General features: G+C 33.7%; 2 protein-coding genes across 2 annotated transcripts in view; one reads left to right on the forward strand and one right to left on the reverse strand.

Annotated features, from left to right (window-relative positions):
* The window catches only part of LOC124541423 (protein neuralized), a 57424-nt gene extending 45320 nt beyond the window's left edge, over positions 1-12104 (reverse strand). The window contains exon 1 of the mRNA XM_047119291.1: positions 11718-12104. Within this exon, the coding sequence (XP_046975247.1) occupies positions 11718-11745 (28 nt within the window). The 5' untranslated portion in view covers positions 11746-12104. The remainder of the gene's footprint in view (positions 1-11717) is intronic.
* A 304-nt stretch (positions 12105-12408) lies between these two features.
* Positions 12409-24336, forward strand: LOC124541347. The gene is made up of 8 exons (XM_047119199.1): positions 12409-12618; positions 13359-13526; positions 14646-14745; positions 20692-20814; positions 21041-21136; positions 22529-22649; positions 23277-24243; positions 24333-24336. The coding sequence occupies exons 1-8, from the start codon at positions 12479-12481 to the stop codon at positions 24334-24336; spliced, it is 1719 nt and encodes a 572-aa protein (XP_046975155.1). The 5' UTR covers positions 12409-12478.
* Positions 24337-24669: the final 333 nt, after the last annotated feature.

Here is a 24669-nt window from a genome sequence, read left to right on the forward strand (position 1 = left end):
GCTTTGCCTCGATTATGATGCACGCGTTCTAACCACTGGGCCATCTCAACTCTGTGGCACAGAACGTATGTATATGTTCCATATACCAATCACCGTATGTTTAAGTTTGACCATATAGTCCCTACATAATATATTATAAATGCGAAAGTAACTCTGTTACCTCTTGACGTTTAAACTGATAAACCGATTTTGATGAAATTTAGTATAGTAGTTTAGTCCCTGGGAAACGACATACGCCTCTTTCCAATTAATTTATTTTGTAAATTTTTTGCGCCTAACTGCCTGTCTGTTTATTCCGGCTAATCTCAGTAAAAGCTGAAAACTTCGACGGAACTTTCAGTGGCAGATAGCTGATGTAATAAGGAGTAACTTAGGCTACAACAATATTGTTTCCTTGTTTGATTCAAAGGCCCGTGAAGTCGTGGGCAGAGCTAGTATTATATATTTTAACAATTTTAAAATCTTTCTTTCTATTCTTGGTAGTAGAGTATACAAGTGTTAGGGAATCGTTAATAAATTATACAGCTCCAATACCTACAGGCGGTGGTACCATCAGATACATTTACTGGTCAGCACCACTACACGAAAAAAAATAAACCCATCCCACTAAAACCCATCAGACATTACCACTTAACCTCCAATTTGCCACCGAGGAAGTCATGAGTTAAGCAGAGCCATAAGCTAATTAATCCAATTAAATAATTAACAGATCTGGAACTTACTTTCCTTGTAAATCATTTAAACGATTGCGTAAGAGGTGTTTTGTGTTGTAAAAATATTCGGGGAAGCCTGCCTGCCTTTATGATAATCTCATAATGTATTGTGTTTCGTTTTAATGGTGAGTCAGTGTAATTACAACGAAAAGTCCAACCGATAAGAACTACCACGTAACTGTGATAAAAAAGCCATAGATTTACGTATTATATGCTATTTGTTAATATATATAGTATATGTACACAGCTAAGATATACATATCTTCATAATCATAATATATAACATAGTATAAAACAAAGTCGCTCACCGCCGTCTGCCCTTATGTATGCTTAGATCTTTAAAATTACGCAACGGATTATGATGCGGTATTTTTTAATAGATAGAGTGATTCGAGAGGAAGGTTTTTGTATATAATACATGGACAATATAGTAAAGAAACTCTGATAATTTAGCCATTTTCTACTATATTTAGTATCAGCATTGCACTCGTGCGTAGCCGGGTCGCATTGCTAGTTATTTATAATACAACACTATTACACTAAACTACTTTTCAGCTACTACTACTAATTTTCTTTCCATAATTCCGATAACAGTTTCGTCAACGTTCAAAACGGCATTTTTACATAAATCCACAGATTAATCCAATTCGAAAGATACTTAATACTCAACAACAGCCTGTAAATTTCCCACTGCTGGGTTAAGGCCTCCTCTCCCTTTGAGCAAGTATGAAATATATTCCACCACGCTGTTCCAAAGTTCCAAAGAAATTAGTCACATGCAGGTTTCCTCAAGATATTTTCTTTCGAATTAAGCAAAAGAATATTCTTATATCTTGTCTGGGTTTGAACCCACAATCATCAGTTAAGTTAAGATGGACGCGTTCCAACCACTGGGACATCTCGGCTCTTATTCCATAAGCCTTCAACTAATGGATGTTTAAGAAAATTCAAACGACAACATAATTGACAATACAACGAAAGAAAATTCGAAAATCGAAAGAATCTTACACTCGTCGAAATTAAAAAATAAATTCAAGAGACAAAGACCCGACACAATGCAGCCAGCTCTCTGCCATTTATTTCACGTCCAACCAATGGCACGACTGGCATATTCTAAAGGGTTTAGTAGTTAAGTTCGAATCCAGCCAGATGTAAACTGCACCTTGCAGTGCGTACCCCATCTGCGTCAGTTCACTGACCCACTGATGAAAGGCGACAAAATTAATTTGTCCTAAGCCACCTTTCGTGTACGAAATCTTGGGATTATTAGCGATTATACACTTACTGCAGACTTTGGTAGCTTATTAAAAGAAAAAAACTATAATCGAACTACTTAAATATGAGCTGTCTCTCTCTGACTTCTTTGATACAATAGAAAAAGACAGCATTATAAAATTAACGCATGATATGGCTTTTTTAAATTAAAAAATAGCTGTTTCTTTCTAACATAATTGATTTTATATACAAAAAAAAAAGAAAGCACTATTTAACTGTTTACTTTTAAAACAATTACTTTTTATACATTTTATACAAGACATTGCTGTCAATTATTAAAAATCATCCTGGCTAGTGTATTTGAGTGTAAAATTGATAAAACGTCTATAATAATACAATAGTAAGAGCCTGTAAATTTCCCACAGTTGGGCTAAAGCCTCCTCTTCCTTTGAGGAGGTTAGAACGCTATTAAAATGCGCGTTAGTGGACTAATATGTGGCAGAATTCTTAAATTAGTAACCTGCAGGTTTCCTCACGATGTTTTCCTTCACACACAAAATTAAAAACGTGTAAATTTAAGTGCTCATCAGGATTTTGAAGCCGCAATCATCGGTGAAGTTGAACGCGTTCTAACCACTGGACCAAATCTCTTTAAAATACATGATTAAATCTAAGTGATATCTTAATAGACATTATAATTAAGAATTACGTTAATTATTTCAGGATTTTATTTAATTAGTTTTTATTTTTGTTACTATTATCGAATAAATATGGAAGCGTAATAAACATAAACTATCAACCCTTGTAATTGACAGATACAAAAGATATAGTACTATGTATTATATATTTATTATGTACGGATGTTTTTTTATAAAAATAATTAAACTAAACAAGTTCAATAATCCTCAATCTAAATATCAAAGCCAGATGCGCACGCGCCAAATGCCGGAAGCCCTTTTGGGACTTTCACGTTTACAAAAAAAAAACATGTGTTGCGATTCCGTTTTCTGCGCGTGCGCACGACACCTTTACATCTTAATTCAAGTGCAAACACAATGCCTGCATTAGACGTACCACCTTTTGGCATCCACATCATGTGTTCAATAATCAATAAAGAAAACATCTTGAAAATCCCAACGCTGGGCAAAAACCTTCCCTTCCGATTAGAGCTTGTCCTACCCAGCCCTTGATATGGATAGGTCACTTATAACCAGAGTTCGTAAAAATCTGATATTTAATAATCTTTGCATAGTATAAAACAAAGTCGCTTTCTCTGTCCCTATATCCCTGTGTATACTTGAATCTTTATAACTACACTTGGATTTTGATGCGATTTTTTTCAATAGATAGACTGATTCGAGAGGAAGGTTTTTGTATATAATGCATGGACAATATAGTAAAGAAACACTTTTTTTCTTTAGATTGAAAAACTGTGAACGTTGTAAGAAATTCTGTGTACATATATACACTTGTTGTATCATTGCACCCGTGGGACCTGATGGTAAGTGGTCACCATCACCCATAGACAATGATGCTGTAAGAAATATTAACTATCCCTTACATCGTCAATGCGCCACCTACCTTGGGAACTAAGATGTTATGTCTCTTGTGCCTGTAGTTACACACACTCACACTTCAAACCGGAACACAACAATACTGAGTACTGTTGTTTGACGGTAGAATAACTGATGAGTGGGTACCAACCCAGACGGGCTTGCACAAAGCCCTACCTTAATTGTCAGTTTATCGACCTTCATCTTGTTACTTCTACTGTTTCAATATTATCGAAACGTAATATTAAAATTCTGCCCAAAGGTTGCCTGGAAGAGATCGCTACTTAGCGATAAGGCCGCCATTTGCACCTCATGCAATTCTGTGTAACGATGATGTAACTTTTAGTTTTAAGTTTGGGTGCAATAAAGAATAAATAAAAAAAATAGAAAAAAAAAATCAAACTTAAAAAAAATTAAACACGTTATCGTTATCGAATAATATCACTAGTAAAGTAAAGTAACAGCCTGGAAATTTCCCACTGCTGGGCTAAGACCTCCTCTCCCATTAAGGCTTGAAAAAAAATTCCACCACGCTGTTCCAATGCCGGTTGTTGGAATGCACATGTTGCAGAATTATGATGAAATTAGACACATGCTAGTTTCCTCACGATGTATTCCTTCACCGCCGAGCACGAGATGAAGTATAAACACGAATTAAGCACATATATATAGTGGTGCTTGCCTGGGTTTGAACCCGAAATCATCGGTTAAGATGCTCAGCTCTATAATATCTATAGATTATATTAACTTTAAGATTAAAATACAAAAATAAAACGAAAGAATTCCTCGCGAGCAAGGACGGTCGTAGCCATTTGCGAAAAAAAAAAAAATCGTCGCGAGCATCTGCCGAGGCGGCACGCGAGGGTCGCGTGGCCATCGAGTATTGAGCGATTATGAAAATATTCAACCCAACATGTGGACAGTGTCTGTAAGGCTTTCTTGTTTATAGGCTTTAATTAAAAAAAAAAATAAGACGAAGGTGCAAAAGTGTTCTGCCTAAAATTATTAAAAAAAAAAAAAATTAAGAATAGTGAATATTGAATTTTCGTGTGCTTAATTTGTGTATATAATTCATCATGAGGAAACCTGCAAGTGACATACATATATACATATATATATCAACGAAATTCGGCCACACGTGAATCCACCAAGACGTATTAGAACATCGTGGTGGAATGCGCTCTAAACATTCAAAAGGAGAGGAGGCCTTAACCCAGCAGTGGGAAATTTAATAGGCTGTTGATGTATGTTTTAAGATTGATGAATATTATTTTCAATTTCATTTTAGAGGTAAGAGGGTTCATCCCCTATCAAATGTCATTCGGACCACTGGTTAGAGAACAGTAAAATGGCTATGCTAATTAAAAGGCCTTATTATATAGCTGGGACATATATACAAGCATTTATACATAGTTATATGGATATAACATAAGAGAGTAAGGAATCTAAAAATATAAATACATTTCTCATCCCCGTAATCGGATAAAAAGGTGTACATACCGTAACTCGAAAACGTAACAAGCGACAACGTAATAAAAACTCTATTCCTCAGACATAAATATTATAATCTAAATTTCAAACGAAAACATTTAATCAACCAATTAGCAACTCTATTTCCATATGATTAAAGTTCAAAACGCTTAAAACCGTATACGGAGCGTAAAGTTCATCAGAAACAGCTGACAATCAGCTGTCAATTTGAGAAAAGGATCAACAGAAAATCAACTCTATTTTAAATGAGATACGGTCGAAATTAAATTGAACTACGAAGAGAAATTTCTACCTGTGTAATCGTTTTTTTTCTTGCGGTTTTCGACCCACTAAGGGTGGGGGGTAGCTATGACAGCTGGACTTTAAGACAAAGGCTATAATATATAGATATATATAATATATATAGGTATACTTAAGATGGACAGTCGAAGTGTTGTTTGCACAGAGTAAGAAAATCTTCGTCAGTTTTCAACTTCATTCCTTTATCAAATCAAATCAATTTTATTCAAGCATACTTCACAATGAAGCGTTTTTGAATCGTCAACAATTAAACACTACCATCGTTTCGAAAAGCTTCTAGCGAGAAGAAACGGCAAGAAACTCGCATAGTTGCTCTTTTCATATAAACAAATTTACAATGCTGTTATTTACAGTAATTAGTGTCCTATCATGGAACCCGAGCCTAACTCCAGGCGTTTCTTTCCAAAAAGTACTCTTTTAATGAATAATACGATTTATTTATTAATTTAGTCTTAATAATCTTTTTAAATTTTGAGAATGGTAAATTGATTATATTTCCCGGTATCTTATTATATATGCGTATACCATTGCCCAAAAACGTTCTATTTACCGTATGCAAACGGAAACTGGGGGTTACAAGTATGTTCTTATTTCTTGTATTAATAGTATGTATATCAACATTGGTGGAATACTTGTAAAGCCTTTGTAAAGCCTTTTACTTGGTGTTAGGGCTTTGTGCAAGCCCGTCTGGGTAGGTACCAATCACTCATCAGTTATTCTACCGCCAAATAACAGTACTCAGTATTGTTGTGTTCCGGTTTGAAGGGTGAGTGAGCCAGTGTAACTACAGGCACAAGGGACATAACATCTTCGTTCCCAAGGTTGGTGGCGCATTGGTGACGTAAGGAATGGTTAATATTTCTTATAGCGTCATTGTCTATGGGTGATGGTGACTACTTACCATCAGGTGGCCCATATGCTCGTCCGCCAACCTATACCATAAAAAAGCCTCGAATCTTTTTGTAAAATAAACATATAGTGTATTATATTGCAGTACAGTACACATACCCCCTAAGGAAAAGGTTATAAGCCTATAATTGGCACGGCACGCTGTAAGGCGGACCAGTTTATATAAATTAATGATTGCAAACTATATTTATGACACTAGCTGTGGGTTCGATTTTGACAAAAATATATTGTTATAGCCTAAGTTACTCCTTATTATATCAGCTGCATCTGCCAGTGAAATTGCCATCAAAATCGGTTCGGCTGGTCCAGAGATTAGCCGAAACAGACAGACAAAAATTGTAATAATGTATAGATTACAGTTTAGTAACAGAATATTATGAATTAAAACAAAACATATTAATAGCAGAAAGATAAAATATAAATTAGTTTAATTAAGTAACTACTGAGTTTCTTACCGATTCTCGGTAGAATCTTTATTCCGGAACAGTGACAACATTTCATTTACTTCAATTTTTCAGAACGGTTTTTTTTTTATGACCAGTTTCGATCTATACTATAACTAATTATCGCTCGCGACTTCCCTCGCGTTTCAAGAGGTTACTTGTAAAGTAGAGGTATTATGTGTTAGGCAAAACGATAAGCCTACATCGTTCCCAGAAGTTCAAATTTGCCTCATACCAAATTTCACCAAAATCGATACAGCTGTGTCATTGGTGATCTAAGGAATAGTTAATATTCTTTAAAGAGCCTGTAGACGGTGGTGACCACTTAACATCAGATGGCACATTTGCTCGTTCGCCTACCTATACCACAACGTATACATATACATATTATATTAACGTAACAATCGTAAATTTTTATGTTATTGTAAAGGATATTTAAAATAAATTAAATGCCAAAGTCTTTGTAAATAAAACAAGCATGGATTATTTCTTAAAATTTTTTTTTGCTTCCTTGCGCAAACCTCTATTGTCAAGCAAATCAGCTGACTGCGAGACCATATGATTTCAAAAATAGAACCTTTCTTACTTTTACCATTTTGCATTGCATCAGCTGATCGAAAAAAAAACAACAAAAACTCTTTGCATAACCGAACTCTTTATTTCAAGTTCATTGTGTAAAGAACACAAATTTCGTTCAATAGAAAATAAACTTTACTACCTTGGAACAAGGCGTATTTTCGTTTAAAAAATTCAACGTCCATTTCGTACTTGCCTTTTATGTCGCGAAAAACACGTGCGCTCGTGAAAAAAAATAAAAGAATAACAGGTAGACGCTACAGCTGATCGTCAGCTGTTTGAAAACACATACCAGAATAATTTACCACTACGTACGCAATTATAAACAGGAGAAATTGACATTTAACTGAATATTAATAAGGGCTGTTTTTGTGTACGGTCGAAATGTCATACAACCTAATGATATCGACTGTTTATCGAACAATTAGAAATTGAAATTTCGAAATTAGTTACAAATGGTATATTATTTTATTCTATGTACGTATTTTGTATTAGACAAAAATATACTTAAGTTACTATTCATTAAAGTCGATTTTTCATTTTAGTAAATTTATTAAAAAACTTTTTTGAACATAGAAAATTATCAGTCGAAAATTTAAATTTTCGTTCCATGTTTGAAAGTTTAAGGAATACCGATTTAAAATTCAAAGGAATAAGTTATATTTTTATTTGAAGGATTTTATTTTAATTTTTTTTTTCTAAGGCTTGATTTATAGCTAAAGATCCATGGGAACTGCAAGGAGGTTTCATCTTTTTGTAAGAAATTAGACGACAAGTTTTTTTTTTCTATTTGAGCACTATTCAACCATTGAAAGATATTTTTTTTTTAAATGAAAAGGAGATAGAAGAGTAGATTTTGAGATTATTACACATTACTGAAATTCATTAGAATAATTGATGTGATTTCATATTCTCTGAAACCAATGAGAATTAAAAAAAAAAATTAATCAACCTCCCGTTTTGTTTAGCGTGAATTGAAACGTTATCTATATTGGTGAATAAATAAAAAAAAATATTCAGCGTAATTTACAAAAATCGAAACACGCTTACTTTTCTATATACATGGTGAATTCTCAATTGGGCGTGGATCTAAGTACCAGTTCATAAAACTAAAACTCATTTCATTGCAAAAATTAATATACCTACCCAGGAATCGAACTCGTTGATTTCGAAATTCGATTGTATAGTTAAGAGAAAGGTTGAATTTTTAATGTGGCATTTTTTTATATTTATTTTTATGTCATATAGGTAGGTGGACTGATAAATGGTCCTGATGGTAAGTAGACACTATGGTGACATTATAATGACACTATGGTGTCCACTTACCTTAGTAGATATTATTATTAATCTCATTCGTGTCTTCTCCATCCTACGTGACATTGGCGAAATAATCTGTGCCCTGTCGGTACAACTAAAAGCCATTTAATTATGAATTTAATTGATTTGAATTATTATTAATCCTCAGATCGCTAATGCGAAACCAACCTTTGGAACTAAGGTGTTATGTCCCTTGTGCCTGTAGTTACACTGGCTCACTCACCCTTCAAACCGGAACACAACAATACTTTGCATTGCTACCAGGTAAGAGAATATCTAATTAATGGGTACCAAGGGTTTGGGCAAAGCCCTACCACAATAAATATACGAGATGGTGCTCAATTTCATTTTTTCAAAACTATGTTTATAAGAATTCAAATTAAACATCATTGAAACTGTTATCGGAACTTTGGAAGTAAAATAAATATGGCTTTAAGCAGTTAGGTGTAATAGTGTTGTATTATAAATAAAGATATATTAATCATAAACCCTTAGTAGTTCACAATTTAGATGAGTTATCAGCGAATCAAACGAAATACGCAAATCTAAGGCTTGTTTATTCCTACTTCGATTGGAATTTGACTGTAGGTCAATAAAATGATATAAGCACATCTTAAACGCGTCGTACAAACACTACTACATATTATTTGTAGAAATTGTCACTTGTAAAACAAATTCTTTATTTTCATAGGTGATCGTCTCACTTCTTATTTGCACAAAGCTTCATCAAAAGTATAACACCTCGCCACATTGCCTCTGGTGACAGGAGGGCTGGTTCGTTCGCCCAGAGGATCGGAATTGCAATTCAACGGGTAAAATACTGCTAGCATTCTCGCCAGTAGTCCATGCGGTCAAGATTCATACAGCAACTAGTTTTAGTTCATATTTATATATATTTAAGCATTTAATATTATTAATTCTTTTGCACAAGACCGCACTTAATTCATACAGCTCAACTCGGATAAAACAACGGCCTATATACACAACATTTATTTCAATAGAGAAGAAACAAAAAACAATTATACTTTCCGGCAATGAATGTTTACATTCTGGAATTATCTTCAGTATAACATGTATGTATTATACATTTAAACCTTTAAATAGCTCGGTAGTAGAAAATACATCATGAATGGGTACTTACCAAGACAAGCCTGCATATAATCGTACCACACAGACACAGACCTTATGACTACAAGACACAGACCAGAATGAAAACTTTACCACCATCCAATACGTATTTAGTACATATCTAATACCTACGTTCAAATATTTGCACTGACAATTAAAATATTTACTTAATGCATTAGTTACCAAGTGAAATGTATGTGTCACTAATTACACAGTACGGAGCCCTTGTTTTCAAATAACAAACATTTAGATATCATACTGTATCTTCTTAAATTAAATATCATTGTTAATTACATAATTACCAAATATTAGCAAAGACCTTTAACCTTTAATCGAAGAGAAACAATAAATTAATATGAGACAACATCACATACATTACTCTGATCCCAATGTGAGTAGCTGAAGCACTTGTGTTATGGCAATCAGAAGTAACGACTTCACAAACACCCAAACCCAAGACAACAACATAGAAAACTAATGATAATCTACATCGATTTGGGTGGGAATCGAACCCGGGACCTTGGAGTGGAATACCATTGAAATCTGGTGTACACACCATCATATGACACAGAGGTAGACATATCTCTCTTACATGGCTTTATGGGTGGGTATGTGTTCTTGAATCATAATTCTAATGTTGATATTTGAAAGGCATACACCAGTAAAATAATTCTGTATTTATCTAGGATTATTTTTGTGTAAATAATACAACCTCAAGCCATTTTAAAAAAGATAGGGGAAATTATCCAGATTGGGAGAGTGGGAAAATAGTTCCTGAGATTACGGATTAACAAATATCTAGTAAGGAATATCAAAAACCTAGATAGATCAAGTTGGTCATTAAATACACTATACTAATTTTATAAATGAGAAAGCAACTTTATCTGCCAGTCTATCATAGCTAAACCAATGAACCAAGTAAGATAATAAATAGTACAAAGCAAGCTTAAAACCCATACAAAATTATTGCTTTTTCAAACATTACTTAAATCCAGAATTACGAGAAAAAAAAATCTTCATGTGCAAAAAGTATTTACTTTCCCAATTATACCAAAGTAGAGACTATTTTTTTTAATCTGTATTTAAAAATTACTTTTATAGTTATATGACCAGGAAACAAAGACATTAAAGCAATAGAATCTTAATTCAATTAATTTATCTCAAATAGTGTAAAGATTCCAATATTATTTATCAAATTGGGTTAATTTGAGATAATATACAATTACATAGATAATTCTAAAATTTAAGTCACTTAAAGATCCATTTAATTATAACAAATGTTGCAAACAGACTCTTTAGATAGAGGCTCTCAACAACAGCATATTATTATCTGAGTAAGAGATCTCTACAATTTATAGTCGAAAATAGCGTGATCACAACATTAATTAGTAATATGTATAAAAATAAAAACATTTCTATACCAAAGTTGACATTGTAGAAAAAAAGCAATATATTTTATTAGCATACATTTCAAAGTAAATTACATATATATATTTAAATAGGATCTCAACTTGATTACTGATGTGTTTAGACATAGATATACATATACACTATTTTATGTGGCTATATAGTGGCTATTTTTTTTTTATTTATTTGATATATACTTAAGGCCTAAATATGAATATCCTATTTCAAAAATCTAACTGTTTAATTGATGAAGAAGTATTAACTATTCTTTTTTTTTAGATTTATTTCTTTTTATAAATAAATTGATCTTTTTAATGAACTACTTGGATGTTATGTCGATTTAATATTTTACGATGTAACAAAGATTTATTTAATCAAACCTTGGACCTTATGACCACAATTTGACCCCTCTGTTATTATTTACATTAAATAAAGATAATACTGTGTAATAAATTAAATCAAAACAAAAATAATATAAATTTAAATCAATTTTAAATATTTAAACAATTGTTTAATAAACAATATCACAAAACAAACAATGAGTTAATTTTCGTAACTGTTTATTTAAGAAATATAGGTTATGTTAACAGGAACTATTCGTATCTTGTTAGAATCTTGTTAGATACTCAAAATGTTGTATTTACGAAACAATTATAACCACTTACCCGGCATAGCGCTCCCAGTTTGACCCATTTTTTGTTGAAATTCTTGCACTTTTCAAACACTTGAATCACCATAAATTATTTGTATAAACACGTTACGTCCTGTATACGAGTCGGCGTCCGTTCATTACACAATAAAATGAACTATGATCCCTATTAATGTACGTAAAATTTATTGTTTAATTAACGTAATAGATTACAAATTACATTGTCTTAATTTTATTAATATAAAACTTATATTTCTTCTTATAAGAATCTGGTAACTTAATTACTAAGTTTTGTAAACTACGAAGGAACAGTTAATTCGTTATAAAAATTATTGCACGTTATTTTATTACATGATTGCAAATATTTTTAATGTTTTTCAACATTCACACAAGATTCTGCAAAATATTCTTCAAATTGACGTATGACATTATATTAATGAAATAATAGATAATAAAAATGTACGCTCGGATATCTTACAAGCATAATATAATAATATAAAGGTCCAAAAATAATTTTATTAATATTTTGAATATAATTAAAAATCAAAAAGCAGCGCATGTTTATTAAAAATTATAAAACATAATTCTTTGCCAGTTTTAAAAACTTTCAACAATTTTACCGGTTTTTTATAATTTATTGAAATGGCAATATTAAAATAGCTGTCAAGTAGTACTAGCTTTTAAAGTTTAAACGTTATTTTGTTTTTAAAAAGCTTGTTTAAATTCGTATTAAAGTATTTATTGTATAAATGAGAAATAATAATAAATTTAACCATAATGGCAAACAGATCAGTTAATAAAAAACAAGCTCTACTTGCGCGCAAAGAGGAGCTATTACGTGAGTTACAATATTATGATAAAAGAATTGAAGAAGCTAAAAATACGAAACATAACAACAGTCATACTGAAAACGACAGGTAAATATTTGGGTTTTGTGTGTTTGTATAAAATAGTAAATACTAATTTATTGGCTTTACAGTAAATGTGATAAAAATATTTTACAATTATAGTTATTATATGACCCTTATTTGTATACTTGTCTTACCAAATCTAACTACCGAAATATTAAACATTTTAGGGTCAATTAAAAAATTATTTCCAATTTTTTAATTTACCTAATATATCAAACAGCTTTTTACTAAAATTTTTAAACTAACAAAATTAAAATGAAAGGCAATTAAGATAATTACTCCACCACCACCAAATTATTAGGAAGTGGTACCTAAATACCAGACATATATTATAGTTCTTCAATGAAATTAACATATATTCAATAACCTGCTGCAGTGTGTACACATTACAAATCATGGGATGCATACATATGTCAAACAGTCTTCCTTAACCTTTGATCAAACCTGGATTATCCATCAGTTAGTGTAGAAAACTGGCCTAGGGTCCAAGGGCTATGTAAGCCAAAATTGCGAAATTAAGTTTTAAAATTAATTATCAATTAAAGTATTGAAGATAAAAAAAATTAATTGTGATAGGAAAATTTACTTAAGGAAGTCAGAAAAGAGCAATGGGGTTCTAACAGGGTTTTTCCAGACTCAAACTTTAACCAATGAGTTACACATATCACATTAAAACTCAGTACCACTTGCTCAGATAAGCACTTATGACCTTCAGTTAAAAATATATTTTGTTATTTCTCTTATAGCTCAGATTCAGAACAAGAGTATTCTATCGAAATATCACCGTCGATAGCGGAGCTTAAATTCCAACAAAGTATGTTGAAGACATGTCTCCACGCTACCCAAGAGCTCACCAGTGTTCAGGTGCTGCAGTCGGAAGTCAATATCCTGGTCGAGGATCCAGTTTACGAAGGGTATGGATCTTTTGCAATATATATTTATATATTTACTTGGTGGTAGGTCTTTGTGCAAGCCCGTCTGGGTATCACCACTCATCAGATATTCTACCGCCAAATAACAGTACTCAGTATTGTTGTGTTCCGGTTTGAAGGGTGACTGAGCCAGTGTGACTACAGGCACAAGGGACATAGCATCTTAGCTCCCAAGGCATAGGCATAGGCAAGGCAAAATAGGTATTTGCTGATATAAGAAATGGTTATAATTTCATGATATGCCAATGTAAATGGGCTGTGGTCACCACTTACCGCTAGTGACTCCATAAGATCTGCCTACCTAAAATATTTCTTCACAGTAAACCCACATCTTACTATTCTTACTAGCTGTAAATTAGATCCCAGACCTCAACAACAGCCTGTAAATTCCCACTGCTGGGCCAAAGGCCTCCTCTCCCTTTGAGGAGAAAGTTTGGAACATATTCCACCATGCTGTTCCAATGTGGGTTGGTGGAATACACATGTGGCAGAATTTCTATGAAATTTGTCACATGCAGGTTTTCTCATGATTTTCCCTTCACCGCCAAGTATGAGATGAATTATAAAGACAAATTAAGCACATGAATCAGTGGTGCTTACCTTGGTTTGAACCCGCAATCGGTTAAGATGCACGCATTCTAACCACTGGGTCATCTCGATTCTCTAGACCTCATATTCCACAGTCAAATTTTTTTTTAATGTTGTATGTGGGCGGACGAGCATATGGGCCACCTGATGGTAAGTGGTCACCATCACCCATAGACAATGACGCTGTAAGGAATATTAACTATTCCTTACATCATCAATGCGCCACCAACCTTGGGAACTAAGATATTACGTCCCTTGTGCCTGTAGTTACACTGGCTCACTCACCCTTCAAACCGGAACACAACAATACTGAGTACTGTTGTTTGGCGGTAGAGTAACTGATGAGTGGGTGGTACCTACCCAGGCGGGCTTGCTCAAAGCCCTACCACCAAGTAAAGTTAAATTCAAACAAATACGTAGTCCCGGGCACAGCTAGTTATAAATAAAAATTGTAATTGTTGAAAAAAGATGGCGTAACATATATTATTAATAATAATATTTTATTTGTTTTAGTGAAACTCAAATAACGGACGAGGGTACTTGGAAGGAGATTATAGTCGAATGCAGAGTTGATCTCGTGCCATTCTCTATGAGCTACTATATGCATAAGCCGGTGAGTATCTACACTTCTATACTAATATCATAAATGCGACAGTAACTTTTTCTGTTACCTATTTAGTCTTAAACAACTGAACCAATAGGCTATTCGACTGGTTTTTAAAATCCATTTTATATTATTTAGTAGAGGTTAAGGAACCCAGTAAAAGTTGATTTTTTTTGTACATATTTGCCGAAAAATATATTAAAAATTCCATATTTAAATAGCGCGCAAAAAACGCTACTTGGACAATATGGCGCTGCAATGGGGTCGGTGACGTCACTTTCCCGTATTTTAATCTGTGTAGTAGAAAAGCAAAGTTTACAAGAAAGTGACTTCATCATAAGCCCGGCCAATCAGGAGCGTTTTGTGTCACGTGACAAACGTTTGAAAATTTGCATTTTTATTGATGGATTTTTGAATAAATTAAGTATTATTTTCAACTTTCGTTAGTAAATTTTTAAACTCATAATATACACTGATTACAATAATTCACAATTTATTTTTCGTATTGTCAAATAGCCTATTTAGATTAAATTTAGTATGGAGAATAAGAGAAGCGTAATTAGAGGGCGCTCATCTTAACCGATGATTGCGAGTTGAAACCCAAGCAAGCGCCACTGAATATTCATTTGCTTAATTTGTGTTTATTACTAAGTCTTTTCTTCGATGGAGCTGTTATACCCCTACTTAGTAAGTGGTAACGCTGAGCCACTGGGTTGCAGCTGCAAGGTCAGCAGTATAGGCAGGAGAGACAGTAGTAGGGCTTAGCGTCAGATCAGTTCTCTTCCAAGCTAAAGATCATTCTATTTCTTTTTATTCTATTTCTCCGGCGGCTTCTTTTGAAATCATATACAACAATCTTTGCCGCCGCGCCGAAGTCACAACATTTGACACTATTTTTTGGCCGCCACAGGGCGTAGGTATACTCATGCAAAATAATTTCGAATTTTAAGAGTACCTACAGGTGTTAGTACAGGTAGGTGTGAATACATTATAATGATCACGCAAGTAGTATTATGATTACGATAAAATGGTAAGGATAGGTAGCAGATGTCATAATAATTTATTCTAGTAAGTATATATTATAATATTGATTATATGGTTTTAAACTAATTACTTAGGTACTATTATTGTACATTCAGTCATTATATTTCTTAAGTTTTTAAACGACATATAGGTCAGTTGACTTTCCAAATTTCTTATCAAATCTTGAGTAATTTATTAATCTGCTTGATCTTTACTATGGCTATGTTATTTCAAGCTCACAATGTTCCAATTCTAATACGTTTTTCTAAGATTTAAAATAAACTTTAATAAATAGTAATAGACTAATAGGTATTTGCAAGACTTGCAAGACTCTTGCTGCAAGACCAAGACCAAGACTGGGAGCGCAAGACCAAGACCAAGACCAAGACCAGGTGTATTGGCGCAAGACCAAGACCAAGACTGGCTAAGTCTCGTCTTGTTCTTGCATTTGGGCAACACTAATTAAAGCCGTTGGTTTAGCTAGTTGTGATATCGGTTACGTAATTAGCTACGACAATTTCTAAATATATATGTTCATGAAGCTATCCGAAACAATCGGATAATCCGACGTTTTTTCGTATCCGTAACCGGTTTTGAAACAGGAGCTCTATAAAAGTATCGGATATACGAAATAAAAATGTATCCGTAATCGAAATCAATTGGAAAATAAATTATACTTTTGTGGCACGGGAGTGAACACACCTTCTAGTAACTAAACGATTGAACCTTTTTTAACCGATTTGTAAAAAAGGAGGTTTTCAGTTCGACATGTATGTTGTATGTATGTAACATTTTTAGAATTGAATTATATTTGAGTATGATGATCCAGTAAGCTTTCAAGCACGTGTGCTTAATTAAATAAGTATGTGTAAATGTTTGTACACGTATTTCTCGCGAACTAAATGTGTTGAGAAAATCGTTTTAATCTAAGTAAGGTACACTTTAACTTAAGGAACAGTGTTCGTTTCATTAAAGTCAAGTCAAGATAATTATTAGGATTAGGCACTAAAAAAATAACGCGTGCATCTTAACCGATGATTGCGGGTTCAAATCTAGGCAAGCACCACTATAAATTAGTGCTTAATTTGAGTCTATAATTCATCTCGTGCTCGGCGGTGAAGGAAAACATCGTGAGGAAACTTGCATGTGTCTAATTTCGTCGAAATTCTGCCACATGTGCATTCCACCAACCCGCATTTGAACAGCGCGGTGGAATATGTGCCAAACCCTCTCCGTAATGGAAGAGGAGGCCTTAACCCAGCTGTGGGAAATTTACAGGCTGTTACTTTACTTTTTTTTTTACTAAAAAAATACCAAAATCGAAAAATGGCTAATTATCCATCTCTTCCAGACAACCCAATCTGAGAGATTTTTAAACCATCGGCATAGGCGTAGTCATAAACCTACATATAAATATATGCACAGTAATATATGGAATACTTAATATATATATATTACATACTAATAAATATTTTAAGATAATGAAATGTTTTACATAAGGAAATTATTTTCGTCTAAATTATTACATAGGTTTTTTAAGGATTATTTAAGAGTAGAAATTGTGCTTTTTTTTTACTAAAAAGGCTTTATATAACTTGAATTAAGATTTCTTACCTTAACGCTTAAATATTAAAAAGATATACATTCCATTTTCACTTTGTATTTTACAACACTATTAAATATAAAAAATGAAATTATTTCAAGTAATTTGGAAAACACGTCACAGCTACGATTGTAAAAATTTGAATGCACGTCCAAACACGATCGGGGTGATTCTGGGGTAACAATACACCCCCACTCGCGTCGCACAGTGAGACAAGTTGCAACCTGTTTGCTAAGAGTTACCTATAGTCTAGTATCAACTATAAGAGAACAATAGGCTATTTGACAATGCGAAAAATAAATTGTGAGTTATTGTAATCAGTGTATATTACCTATGAGTTTAAAAATGTTTATTTACTTACGACAGTTGAAAATAATACTTAATTTATTCAAAAATATCCATAAATAAAAATGCATTATTTCAAACGTTTGTCACGTGACACAAAACGCTCCCGATTGGCCGGGCTTATGATGAAGTCACTTGACACAAAACACCGACTCCAAATATAGCAATAATTATAACTAAATTATATAATCGTAAATCGACTTTTAAGTAGTCTAATATTTTTCATTTAATTTTACTTACGAGGACTCTAAAAAATATGTTGAATAAGCAATTATTTTTATTACTTTTTAGTGCATATTCATTTGTTTTAAAATAGTGTTTTGTTTAAAGTCGGTTTTTCTTTTTGTTAAAAAATTTATTTTTAGAACCAGAAGTAGGAAGTAGGTTAACATCTAAAACAATTATCTTTAATTTAAAATAACAATCAATCTACCACAATAGAAAAACATTTAGTCTACAACACAAATAACCATCAATAATCACATTACAACGTAATAATTATCATTGCAATTCTCAATGTGTCAACTACAAATCTCCCGCCTTTTTTTTTAATAGGGAAGTTGTGTGACTTGACGCTGATGTTGCTTGTTTATTCCAACATTATTTATTTCTTGATTTTAAGTGAAGCTGATGTTGTCTAACTGATTTTTCTTAATATGGATAGATTAAACGTTCCGTTTATATGAATCAGAAACTACTTCGAGGACAATTTCAAAGGACACTTGCGAATAATATATTATATATTGTGTATATAAAGGAAATCTGTATCTTTGTCAAAAGATATCCCAATTATTTTCAGCTCAATTCAGAAGTTAACAAATCTAAGAGATATCCCAATAAAATTTATGTACCTAGGTCTTACCTCAATATTTATAAAAATAATGCATTTTATATGGCAATTAAAATTTTCAACAAGTTACCAGATGAAATACAAAATTTACCAATAAATAAATTCAAAATAAGGATAAAATTGTGGCTTTTAGAAAAATGCTATTATGACATAAAACAATATTTAAATAATTAAAAATACTAATTCTTTAAGACTGCAATATAGATATAATATGAATTGGATATATGGATAAATATAATGTTAATATTAATTTTTAGTCCCTTTTACCGCATGACAAATATTAATTTCTTCAATTCAATGATAAGTAGTGTAATCATAAGTTTATTTATTCCAATATTGTTTAGATTGATATTCAGTTTTTATTAGATATTGACATTTTTTTTTATTGTATAAATATTTTATTCAAGACATGATGGTTGCCTTAATTATTCCAATTGTGTAGTTTGATTGCATGATTCAGTGTAATATAGTATAATATTTGCATACCAAAACGGTTGAATATGATAAGGACATAATTACTGTAAGATCTTATGTAACCATAGTCTTGCAAATAAATTTCATTTCATTTCATTTCATTTCATTTCATTTCATTTCATTTCATTTCATTTCATTAAAGTAAAAATAGACTTTCGAAAATGCGGCTTTATACGTCATGCGACATAAACTACAAGGATCCCTCGAAAGACCTGTAATCGACCTCAGCAAGAAAATTTTGGAAAAGAGCTGATATATGTCATACATTATATGACATCACATCACATTTACAAAATTTGATTAAATATAGTAAGAAATTCTGCCCCATCTCGCACCCTAACTGTGAGCCGTATAGGAGTTCCATCACTACATAGTATAAAACAAAATCGCTTTCTCTGTCCCTATATCTTTAAATCTACGCAACGGATTTTGATGCGGTTTTTTTTAATAGATAGTGTGATTCCAGGGGAAGGTTTGTATAAATAATACATGAATGATTTTATAATAAAAAAAGTATCATCAAAATTGGTTAACGCGGTTTTCAGTTATTCACCTATTTGTCGCGCATATACATAATGCAAATTTAAGACTTATGTCGTTTTCATATGGATACCATCATCGGAAAAAAATAAAATTAAAATGGGACCCCACGGGAAGCACTACCTTTCAAACAAAAAAAAAAAAAATATCAAAATCGGTCCACCCAGTGAAAAGTTATAAATAAGGTAACAAACATAAAAAAAAAATACAGACGAATTGATAACCTTCTCCTTTTTGAAGTCGGTTGAAAACCAGTCAAATAGCATATAGTCCAATAGATTTGACCTTGATTCGACGCGATCTCATTGGTCGAGAGCTTTTTTAATCTGTGATATTCGTTTTGGATGCGCGAAATAGTGTCGTTACGAGTGAAATCGTCAGTGAAATTGTTATTTTGGAAGTCAATTTAACAAACAACAACAACCTGTAAATTCCCACTGCTGGGCTAAAGGCCTCCTCTAACTTTGAGGTGAAGGTTTTGGAACATATTCCACCACGCTGTTCCAATGCGGGTTGGTGGAATACACATGTGGCAGAATTTTTATAAAATTTGTCACATGCAGGTTTCCTCACGATGTTTTCCTTCACGGCTGAGCACGAGATGAATTATAAAGACAAATTAAACACATGAATCACCGGCGCTTGCCTGGGTTTAAACCCGCAATCATCGGTTAAGATGCACGCGTTCTAACCACTGGGCCATCTCGACTCTTTATCGTCGTCAAGTCAATTTAAAGATTTATGTAATTAAAGGTATTAGTGTTGATCGGACAATTGATAAAGTCGAAATCTTTTTAATTTTATATAAAATATAAAACACTAATATGTAACTAAGATGTTATGTTCCTTGGCGGATTTACCAATAGGCTAAGTAAAAATTTTTTAAAACAAATTTGTTATTATCTTACAGAAATTAAAAAAAAATATATTTAATTATATGTATTTAATTACACATTACATCCGTAATCCGTATACTCGCCAATAGCGGGTTGGAAAATAATCTAGTAACTGACAGAAATATCACCTAGTTTATAATCATACCAATAACGGGAAAAAACCGACGTTTTTTTGTAAATGTTTCAATTTCAGAATAAATATAATCAGTTGTACTATGTTTCAGAACCGTCTCTTCGCGCCGGTTTCCTACAGAAACTTGAACGTGTCCCCCGTGAAGGTGGCTCACAAGCGCGAGCTGGCTAAGTCCGTGCTGTCTGCTGTGACGACGCCCAGTGATGCCGTCGAGGTAACGCACTGTTAAAGTAACTCGGTCTCTCTGTTTGTCTGACGGTCTTTTACGACCAAACGACCAAACCGCTGAACCGATTTTGATGAAATTTCGTATGAAGCAAACTCGAACTCCAGGGAAGGACTTAGGCTACTTTTATTGCCTGACACGTGACAATCAACACCCCAAAACGCGAGCAAAGGCACGGGTGACAACTAGTGATGTTTGAATCAATCCGTTGCAGGTATTCCGCAACTATGCGCGTGCGCACCGCTCGCGTCGTTGCTCTCTGGCGCGGCTTGCGGAGACCTACGCCGACTCGCTCTACATGGAGCCTATGGTAAAGTTGCTACTTGTTACCTTTATATGTAGTAGTTAAGTAGCTTATATATGTATAGTACGACACAAATTAGATGTAGCATCGGAAAATGCAATGGAATGAAAATAAAACCGATTACTGACGATTTACACAACCAATAGAAATAGCTCCCTATCGCGCCATTCGACGCTATTCGTCGCTATAGATTCCCGCGTCAGTTCGACCCGAGACAGCGAGTGCGTGTAAACCGACGCGTCGAATTGACGAATATATTAAGTCATATGATATTACAAGTTATTACGTTTATGCAAAGATCATATTCGCATGAGAAATAAATACTGATAATTTGGGATAGCGTACTCAGTTCGGATGTGATCGGTTTTAAGAATTTTGCCGATGCGACATCTAAGTTGTGTCGTACTATACGTTTATATGTAGTAGTTATGTAGTTAAGTGGCTTTATATAATATGTACCTACATAAGGCTTATGGAAGATTTATGCTTAGTATATGTAGTTCTGTTACTTTGACGACCTCCGTGGTCGAGTAATGTGTTTTTTTTTTCATGGGTACTTCCGCAGTACCGGGTTCGACTCCCGGCCGAGTCGATGCAAAGAAAGTTCATTAGTTTTCTGTGTTTTTGGTACCGTCGTATGTTACTTCTTTTTATTATTTTCTATATTCATAATAAAAAAGAAATGTTTTTTTTTTCATTTCCTTCTGAGAGTTATTGTCCATTACTATGGTACACACGAATTTACCTCAATTATGTATTAGACTAGTGGCCGCCTTCTTACGGGTGCAACACTGATACTAAATATACAAAAAAATTGTTTATTTGCGACATCACATTAGAAACATCTAAAATGATCACTGTTTCTTTACTATATTGTCCATGTGTTATATACAAAAACCTTCCTCTCGAATCACTCTATCTATTAAAAAAAAACCGCATCAAAATCCGTTGCATAGTTTGAAAGGTCTAAGCATACATAGGGACAGACAGCTATTTTTTTATTTTGTTATGTGTGTAGTATTGCTGTTGGCTCTACTGGCCCTTACAGCGTCTTTCGGGCGAGAACTAATGTTTATAAAATGTATGAGACAACATCACATACATTACTCTGATCCCAATGTAAGTAGCTGAAGCACTTGTGTTGTGGAAATCAGAAGTAACGACGTCACAAACACCCAGACCCAAGACAACATAGAAAACTAATGGTAATCTACATCGACTCGGCCGTACGAACCCGGGACCTCAGAGTGGCGTACCCATGAAAACCGGTGTACACACCACTCGACCAAAGATATACTCCTATGAGATCGCACCTCGGCTCAGAACGAAATCGGTGGGGAGAACAGACAGACGTAAGCGACTTTGTTTTATACTATGTAATGATGTTGTTCATTCTAGGCTGACGGGGGTTACCTGTTGAAATGCGCGAACATTCTAGAAGTTTCCTGGACGCTCCAGAACAAATGGTCTCCGATCGCGCATTTCCATCACCGGCTGAAGTTCGACGTGGAATATATGGGTATGTTCATCAACTATACAAAGTCTAAGATCACGCTGTGGCAATCAGAAGCGAAGTGACTTATGTTTTATCAAAAACCAATATGTTATAGGACCTTTGTAAATGAGTACCTTACTTGGTGGTTAGCTGTGTGCACGTTGGATCGTTAACAGCTTAGTGTTTTCTTAGTGGTAGGGCGTTGTGCAAGCCCGTCTGGGTAGGTACCAACTCATCAGTTATTCTACCGCCAAACAACAGTACTAAGTATTGTTGTGTTCCGGTTTGAAGGGTGAGTGAGCCAGTGTAACTACAGGCACAAGGGACGTAACATCTTAGTTTCCAAGTTTGTGGTGCATTAGCGATGTAAAGATTGGTCAATATTTCTCACTAAACATACAATAAAAAAATGCCAACAATAATTATTAAGATCTTATATCAATATGGTTATTTTTAGGGTTACATTTATTTAATACGGGATATTTACCTACCATGTTTTTTATTTGTATTCTGTGGAATTATACATTTCGATATTATCTACGAAGATCTTGTTCACAAGTTCCACCAATTAAAAATAAAAAAAAACATGGTAAATATCCCATATTAAATATAAATAACTGTAACAATAATTACATAAAATTAATTTTACAGATGAATCGTACATTAAAATAATAACGCAAGCGCACAGACAGCTCTCTGACCCAGCGATCGACACAGACGAACGGACTCTACTCATGGCGAAGATAATCAACACGTGCCTCGAAGCTGAGAAACCCACACAGGCGTTACACGAGAGCTTCGAAGCGGAAAGCCTGAGGGAGAGACGGCAGACCCTTGACGAGGAACCGGATATACCAGCTGTTAAGTCCAAAGACAGCGAGATAATGGCGCCACCGAAGTATCCGCCGAAGAAAATCAAACCTAAAGGCAAAGAGAATACGGTCGTTAATTCAAAGGATAAGAAACGACCCAGTGAAAGTAATCATGAAGCAAGTGTTAAAAGACCTAAAATAGATGATAATGGCGTTAAAGCTTCAACGTCGAAAAGTAAACTCAATAAACTATCAAATAAAGTTAATTCCAAAGATATAAATGAAGTAACGGCTAAGAAATCCAATGATGTTCAAATAAATAAGTGTTCCGATGTCAAAAACGGTGATAAATCCTCAAACGATCAAGAAGCGAACGCTAAACACGTAAATGCAGATCCAAAAACGTCTAAAGAAGTTTTCAAATCGAAAAGTAATTCCACAAACGCTAAGAAAGATTCGAAAGCTGTCGCTGATTCCAAAAAGTCTCCAGTCAATGTCGATAGTACGAAAAACAATGTCGATAATCAAAGTAACGTTAGCAAAACAAAGAAAGTTACAGATGTTAATGTGGAAAGTGTTGGTACAGCAGATGATACAGATGTCAATAAGAAAAAAGCCGTTAAAGTGAAAACCAAAACTCAAGATTTGCAAGTTAAAAAAGCTAAACTAACAGACAAAGAGATCACGAATACAGTTGGTAATGCGAAAAATAAGAAAGTCCAAGATTCGAATACAAATGATAATAATTCAAACAGTGTAGGAAAAAGCTTAGCGTCGACTAATATGGAGAAAAAGAAAGAAAAAACGTTAGCGGAACGCTTTTCTAAGACCAAAGCGAACGTTGAACGGGCGAATAAGAATCCTGTCGAGAAAACAGATAATAAAATAAGTTTAGATAAAAAGAAAAGTAAATCAGCGAACAATTTAAACAAGGCTGTCGTCAAAAAAGCCGTCGAGAATTCTAAAATACCACAGAAGAGGCCGTCTTCGGAAAGTGTAAAGAAAAATCCTTTAAGAATTAGTCCAAGTAAGTTATTTGCGATGCTGATACTAAATATACTACATTCTCTACTATATTGGGCATGTATTAACACATAAGAATCGAGATGGCCCAGTGGTTAGAACGCGTGCATCTTAACCGATGATTGCTGGTTCAAACCCAGGCGAGCACCACTATATATATATGCTTAATTTCTGTATATAATTCGCCTCGTACTCGGCGGTGAAGGAAA

Source organism: Vanessa cardui, chromosome 28 (genome assembly GCF_905220365.1).
Source record: "Vanessa cardui chromosome 28, ilVanCard2.1, whole genome shotgun sequence".
Classification (NCBI taxonomy): domain Eukaryota; kingdom Metazoa; phylum Arthropoda; class Insecta; order Lepidoptera; family Nymphalidae; genus Vanessa; species Vanessa cardui.

What these genes read in the sequence shown, in the direction of transcription:
- LOC124541347 (XM_047119199.1), top strand. Translation starts at nt 12,479, where the DNA reads ATGGCAAACAGATCAGTTAATAAAAAACAAGCTCTACTTGCGCGCAAA. An exon ending in AGTCATACTGAAAACGACAG is followed by an intron (nt 12,619 to 13,358) that starts GTAAATATTTGG and finishes TTTCTCTTATAG; the next exon opens with CTCAGATTCAGAACAAGAGT. An exon ending in CGCCCAGTGATGCCGTCGAG is followed by an intron (nt 20,815 to 21,040) that starts GTAACGCACTGT and finishes AATCCGTTGCAG; the next exon opens with GTATTCCGCAACTATGCGCG.